At 37.8% G+C, this 7239-nt stretch overlaps 2 protein-coding genes across 2 annotated transcripts in view; one reads left to right on the forward strand and one right to left on the reverse strand.

Moving 5' to 3' along the window:
• tchp (trichoplein, keratin filament binding) overlaps positions 1 to 351 on the reverse strand; it is a gene marked incomplete at its 3' end in the record, with an annotated part of 9181 nt that extends 8830 nt beyond the window's left edge. Inside the window, exon 1 of the mRNA XM_080738599.1 lies at positions 245 to 351. The remainder of the gene's footprint in view (positions 1 to 244) is intronic.
• A 463-nt stretch (positions 352 to 814) lies between these two features.
• gltpa (glycolipid transfer protein a) lies at positions 815 to 7058 on the forward strand. The gene is made up of 6 exons (XM_080739553.1): positions 815 to 940; positions 1181 to 1294; positions 3835 to 3893; positions 4033 to 4166; positions 4994 to 5144; positions 5261 to 7058. Exons 2-6 carry the CDS (start codon positions 1192 to 1194, stop codon positions 5441 to 5443), a joined length of 630 nt encoding a protein of 209 aa, XP_080595679.1. The 5' UTR covers positions 815 to 940; positions 1181 to 1191; the 3' UTR covers positions 5444 to 7058.
• Positions 7059 to 7239: the final 181 nt, after the last annotated feature.

The following is a 7239-nucleotide window of genomic DNA, read 5'->3' on the forward strand; positions in this document are numbered from 1 at the left end:
CGTAGGAGGCGAACTGCCACACTCAGTCTGCTAAACGTTACAACAATATAAATATTACTGTCGTCGTTGGCCACGACGCGGCATTAGCTATTATGGATTTGTGGGGGAACATAATTAAGCCTATTCAGCAGTTACGTTCAGTGGTGGAAAGAATGTTGTACAGAATGTACACCACTGGTTGATATCTGTCTCGCTTGACGGCCCATCCCATTATTTATGATCTAATATAATACAATACGCTTACCTGGCTGTCCCGTGTCACTCTTAAATCTCAAATTGGTGTATATTGATTTCTACTAGGCGGGTCAGCATTCAAATAATAACCGTCCGTCTGCTTTACAACCGTCTCAAGCCAAGCTTCTTCAGACCACTCCACTTCCTAGTTACCATCACGCTACGGGATACGGTATGGGTCAAAAAGCTCCTTACCATAAACAGTCCATAAAAAGTTGTTTGGTAAATTATATTAAAACAACGTAAACTTGGTTTACTCGAATTATATGTTTGACAGGTCTTTATAAAGCAAACTATCTTTCAACACAACAAATTAGTGCACCTTTGGTGTATATAATTATTATACATTATTACATATATGGGCTGCTCCCCCCTAGATATGTCAGATTATAGCTTTAGCGTAATAATAAATGAATTAGCAAAAGTTAATACATGTCATAACATTTCATTTGTTTTTCAGAAGGTTCAGTAATTCATCCAAATCCCAGTAGTCGGCGGTCTTGTTACATTTTATGATAATAAGTGTGAAAGAGGAAGAATGCTGTCAGCTGATCAGCAGTCTGAGCTGAGCTGAGTTGTTGTTAAAGTCCCATTCTCCTCCTGACCAGATTTGACTGAAGAGTCAAGACTACCGGGAATACCGTGTTAAAACTACAGGGATATTTTTTCTGATGCTGTCACAGCCGGCTGACTATTTGACTCAAATGTAAGTGGCTGTGTGTGTGTGTGTGTGTGTGTGTGTGTGTGTGTGTGTGTGTGTGTGTGTGTGTGTGTGTGCGTGCGTGCGTGCGTGCGTGCGTGTGTGCGCGTGCGCGCAAAGGAGGAGCAAGCAGGGGGAAGAGGGAGGGAGGAGGTGGGAGTGTTGTTTGTTGTCTACTTTTCCCAGGTGTCTGCAATCAATCAGCTGTGCCTGACTGTGCCAGACAGTCTATTTGTAATATTACAGGGTCCAAGAAGATGGCTCTGCTTAATGACCATCAGTTCAGACAGCTCCCACCTGATCATAAAATAGAGACACGACCATTTCTGGAGGCAGTGTCACATCTTCCACCCTTCTTTGGTAAGTGAAGTTTGTACAGGTACATTTCGTACTGTACTTGATACATAGTAGTTAGCATGTTCCCCATCAGTTATGTGTCATTGTAGAAGAAAACATAATTGTTGATGTTAATGTATGCAGAAATGATGTAATTTCTATAAGAGGGATTTACTTTCAGAAGGCTTCATATCATTTGATTTAACAATGAATGATCTCACAGTGACAGTCTATAGGCAAGACTTATCTTAGAGTAAAATATATTTTATATTAGATTATTATCTATATTGATGCATTTGTTAATGTTCTTGTTTACACATATTTTCTCTGTCTGATGTTGGCAACTGGGAATTGTTTTCCAAAATGGGATTAAGTTCATCTTTGATTAAGAAACACAAATCTAATTGTGTGATACAATTTATCCAATCACCTCAACATATTAGTCCCTATAAAGGATAATCTTTTGGGGGGGGATCAAATTCCTCTTCATCAAGCAGTCCTCATCCTTTAGCATGCATAATTTAATTCTCTGCCCTGGATTTTAAGTTGTGAAAATTGATTAGTACGGTGTTGAGTTGCCCTTGCTCATTCAATGGCTGCACAGTGCACTGGGGCAGCTTTGTGTGGCTTCATTCTGTATTAATATGCCAACGCTCCTGTATTGAATCTGTCATGTGAAACCATTAACTTCTATCCTTCTTATCGCTGTTCTTTTATCTGACCTGGGGCATCACCATTTTACTCAAAGCCATGGTGAAATCTGTACTCGCGACCTGGAAATCTCTTCTTCAACTTTCCTATAAGCCTTTTTATCTAATCAAGAACATGAACGAAAATAGTACAACTACAAGCTCACAACAAATCGCAGTGCTACTCATTATGAGCTTGTAGATCAGCTATTTCCGTAGAAGAGATTTGTTGTAGAGGGGGAAAAGGAGCTGACCCCCCTACAGGCTCTTGTGGGACCTCTATTTGTTTTGCATTGCCAGGGGCTTCCAGAGAGTCACTGTTGTTTGTAACAACAGCCGAGTTGTAGTATATTATGCATTGTAAAACAATAGACAGTCAGCCATGCAGAGAGGGGTGTGTATGAAAAGCAATGTTAATTTTAGTCATACAGTTCCTTTAGTTTTAGTCATATTTTAGTCTTCTGAAGTGTTTTGACTAAATATCACAACGTTTTAGTCGACTAAAAATGTATTTTGCCAGGCCTTGATGCATCATTTATTTTTAGCTGCATGCCGAAAATGGCAGATTTTTGGAGTGCAACGCCAGCACACAATCAATCACTATTTTTAGTTCTACTGGATCTCTTCTGCACTAGTCCCTTCCTAATATTTTAGCCTAGTTTTTATTTGTTGACGAAATTGTCAGCATATTTAGTAATAGTTTTAGTCATCATAGCTTAGTATTTATTTAGTTTAAAAAGGTAGTCTGAAGTTTACTCGTCAAAATTAACACTGATATAGAGACTGTAAACACTGAGAGTCTGTAAACACTGAGGGCATGCAGGGTAAACGTATAAAGATCCTTTTGAGAAAGGGGATGTCACTGAAATGAGATACCACAGTGTTGGCATCAGTTCAACACAATTGACTGCACTTGGTCATCATGAGTAGTTTCCGCTACCTGTGGGGGGGCTGAAGGCTCTCTGTTTTGTCACGCGATCTTCTTCATCAGCTGTGTGCGGTCAAGAGATTTTAGATTAGTCCCTTGTGGTCCACTGTCCGACTGTCATACTACTGTAGGTTCTCTACACTGTAGAATCCTGAGTGTTGGTTCACTCTGGTTTCACAAGAGAAACCAAATGGACTGTAACTCCTGGATTTACAAATGTATAAATTAACACAGATGATTTTACTGTGTAGTAACCGAATGAAAACACCCTATTTACAATACTATAATGACGATGCTTCAGTTTCAATTAAAACATAAATTAATAATGCAGACACTTGTGTACTGCAACTTGTTTTGACATTTTTATTAAAGTTTTATATCTACATGTTCTGCCATGCACATAGGAAAACATTGAAATGTTGTAAGGATTTGTGCTAAAAGTGATAGGCCTTTATTTAAAAAAAATCTCCCATTTATACCTATGCACAGGCATTTGAAGAGGAAAGCAGGAGCTACTGAATATTTAATGCAATCCAAAGCTCCTTTCAAAAAAATCTGTCTGGCTCTCTATCCTGTTTAATTATTTAGCTTTGTTTCTTAGTGAACAATTTAGTACAAGTTCAAACTATTTAAAATGATATCATCATTAAACAAAACGTGCATACATGTGCATAAGGAACCGCTGTAGTAGTAATGACACTTAAAACCGTTATATTTTCTACCATAAAAGTGCAATGTTAATTCAAGCTGTTACGATGATGCATATACTTTGATTGTGGTGCATTGTGAGCTTGTAATGTAGATCTGCCATTTTCGCCGTTTGTTTGTTTATTTTCTAATCTTTGGAAATGTCTCGCCTTCAACAATGACACGAGTCAAGTTTAAGGTGATTAATAGCATTAACAATGATGTCTCTTTACTGTTTCTTTCTCCGTTTCTCTCTTCAGATTGCCTTGGCTCGGCAGTGTTTGCTCCAATCAAGGCTGATATAGTAGGGAACATCACTGTAAGCACCTAATATTAATATAGTATACTAATAATACACAATATAATCCTCAGCGTTCATTTATCCATTTGTTTATCTGTAAACAACAGGGAGTACAAATGTACATTCAACTCTGTTTTGTATTGTTGTCCACATTTAGAAAATCAGGGCAGTTTATGATGGCAACCCAATTAAGTTCAAGACACTCCAAAATATACTGGAGGCAGAGAAGGAGATGCATGGAGAAGAATGGCCCAAAGTTGGAGCTACCTTGGCACTTATGTGGCTAAAAAGGTGTGTGTGTGTGTGTGTGTGTGTGTGTGTGTGTGTGTGTGTGTGTGTGTGTGTGTGTGTGTGTGTGTGTGTGTGTGTGTGTGTGTGTGTGTGTGTGTGTGTGTGTGTGTGTGTGTGTGTGTGTGTGTGTGTGTGTGTGTGTGTGCGTGCGTGTGTGTCATAATGTCGCACATTGAGATTTACATCTAATTTGCAGGTGAATGCAAATACAACACATCAAATGCACCTGAACATAATATGTTATTATAACCCAGACCCCCCAAAAAGTGAATGAAGGTACCATAGAGAACAGGTGGGTGGTGGTTAAAACTGTGTAACCTTGAAAAGTGCACTCGAACACTCTGGGATTGAAAATCATCAACTGATATAAAATGGAACAAAAGCAGAGGAACACATTATCCCTCTCAGCTCCACTCCCCTGCTGAACAAGCACCCTGACCAATCTAAAAGGAGTCACTAGTGTAGCAACAGAGATCACCCTCCTCCGCAAACAATGGCTAATTGTGTACCTTGTAATGCCCACCCAAACCGGATGTGTATTGGAGGAATTGAAAACTGGTCTCCTTAGTGGTGGGCAGGAACTTTACCCCTGTGCCAATTGGACAAACCATATGAAATAAACCCCGATTACTGATATAGGATACAGTGTTGTGTAAGGGATCTTGTGTTAATTACAACTCGTGGAGCTGAACGGTATCGTGAGACTGGTGTGGTGTGTGCACGCATTGGAGCACGCATATTTAGGATATTGACAACAAAAATGTTTATTATTGCTTATTTATGTAACCAGCCACAACCGTTGTGTATATTTCTTAATCTCCAACCAGAGGTCTACGATTTATCCAAGTCCTACTTCAGAGTCTGGCAGATGGTGAGAGGGACGAAAACAACCCAACTCTCATCCGTATCAATGCCACCAGAGCTTACGAAGTCTCCCTGAAGAGGTACCATGGTTGGCTGGTTCAACAACTCTTCAAGGTAAGGAGTTCACAGGTATTGTGTGTTTGTTGAAGACAAGCTTTGTTCAGTCCTCATTGTTAATTTAACACTATTTTAGTGTTAATGTCTTTCAAATCTCTGTTTGCCCCTTTTAGGCAGCGCTTTATGCTGCTCCCTATAAGGCAGACTTCCTGAAGGCTCTTTCCAAGGGTCGGGAAGTCAAGGACGAGGAATGCTTGGAGAAAATTAGAAAATTCCTTATAAACTACACTGTTACTGTGGATGCTATTTATGCCCTGTACAGCAAGATGAATGCCGAGCTAGACTACACAGTGTGACCAACACAAATGGTTTCTTATTCATCGACTGCTGCACCTGGTTTACAGTTATTTAGATTCAGTCGAAGCCTTGACATGGTCACAGGACAACTTGTTGTGGTGATAATTGTGTGTAAATGATTCAGTGGTTCTACACATCAATTGTCTGTGTTGGAACTCATCTGTGTGCCTTTGCTTGCTTTCTTAACGCCATAGTCTTTGTCTGTATCTTTGCTCTTCTTTGTGAGTATGTTATTTAATCACATTTTTTAATTATCAAGTACTATAATAACCACAAAAGACATATGTGAACAATATTTTATGAAAACGGCACCAGGCCTGTTATGAAAGTGAACAATGGCCTGTTATATTGCAGCATTAGCGAAACTTCATTGAATAGTGCTTGAACTTGGTATATTTTATATTGGTCTTTTTCACTTCTAACATGCATTTAAATATATTTATTGAAATAAACTACTTGAACGTATGATAATTTAAGTGTTAAAACCTATAGTGCATTTCTGACTCAATCATACCGAGAATATAATTCATATTTCTTTGTGAAATTACAATAATGATTAGTATTTAGTCTACTGTTAATTGTCCCTGATTTATCCTTAATTGATTCTTATTCCTTGAAAATATGTTTTTGATTGAAATGGTAAAATGCTTTAAAAAAAGATTGAGCCAATTATTTGATGGATATTGTGTATATATTTTTGGAAACGTGATAACAGGATGGTTGTATTATGTCAAAATGTAGCAGTACACAAAGCTACTGCTTTTATCTTGAAGTGAGATAGGAAAAATGGCTTGAAAATATGTATAGTAGAAGTAGCCACAGAGTTCATTACATACACACACACAAAATATTTTGTTTCCAGTTTTAAAAAATACCTTCAAAGACACAAGCATTATATTACGATAATGTATTTCATTTATTTGGTCAAAGTTTTTATTATTGTAAGGACTGACATTATGTTGAAAAGCACAAACCAGCATAAAAAGAGATGTATATGTACACCTATTTGTGCCTTTAACCTGTTTGCAGGGGGTGTAGTGAAGACCATATAAGCTTTTCTGCTTCTTTTTATTTTTTATTTTTTTTGCCATTCAACCAGGTTGGCCATGTAAGAAGAACCAATTCTAAAGAATGAAGGCCTGTGTCTGTCTGTCTCTTGCTTTATGCAAGGTCTAGGACTGGTACATTTAACCTCCGTACCATGAAGGAATTGCATATCTTTCCGTTTTTTTTTTTTTTTTTTTTTTTCAAAGAATTGCCTCACCGTTAAACTTAAGATACTTTGTCAACTGACGGTGTAGGTCAGACCTTGTAGATCAGTTATTTTCGGTGTATGATGGAGTATAAATAAGGCTTTGAGTGATCTGACTTCAGTCCACTATCTTCTCAGGTGCTTACCTTCAAATCTGTTGTGTAAGACAAATTGCACTATTAACTCTATGCCTTTGTACTGTTGCTTTGGTACATGATTATATTCTATTACAATTATTGAATTTGGATTGTAGTTTTGTTCATGTTTTGTTATTATTACGACGCCTGCATTGAAATGCAGGAACTTGTCTTAATAAAATGTAATGTTCAAATGTTAGTGGGTTGTTGGTTGTTACACTGCAAAATAACAAATATTGTATTAACAGCTGGTGTTGACCATGATTTTCAATAAAAGTGTACATACAACTATTTTTAATATTTGTGTCAATGATTTAAGTTGTGCTTCAATTTGTTAAATCAAGTAGCTTAATGCAGATGTAAAATAAATGTAGCCTTGCAGAGGCCTAGCCTATCCACACGAGGG

This window comes from Nannobrachium achirus (genome assembly GCF_963921795.1).
Source record: "Nannobrachium achirus genome assembly, chromosome: 12".
NCBI lineage: Eukaryota > Metazoa > Chordata > Actinopteri > Myctophiformes > Myctophidae > Nannobrachium > Nannobrachium achirus.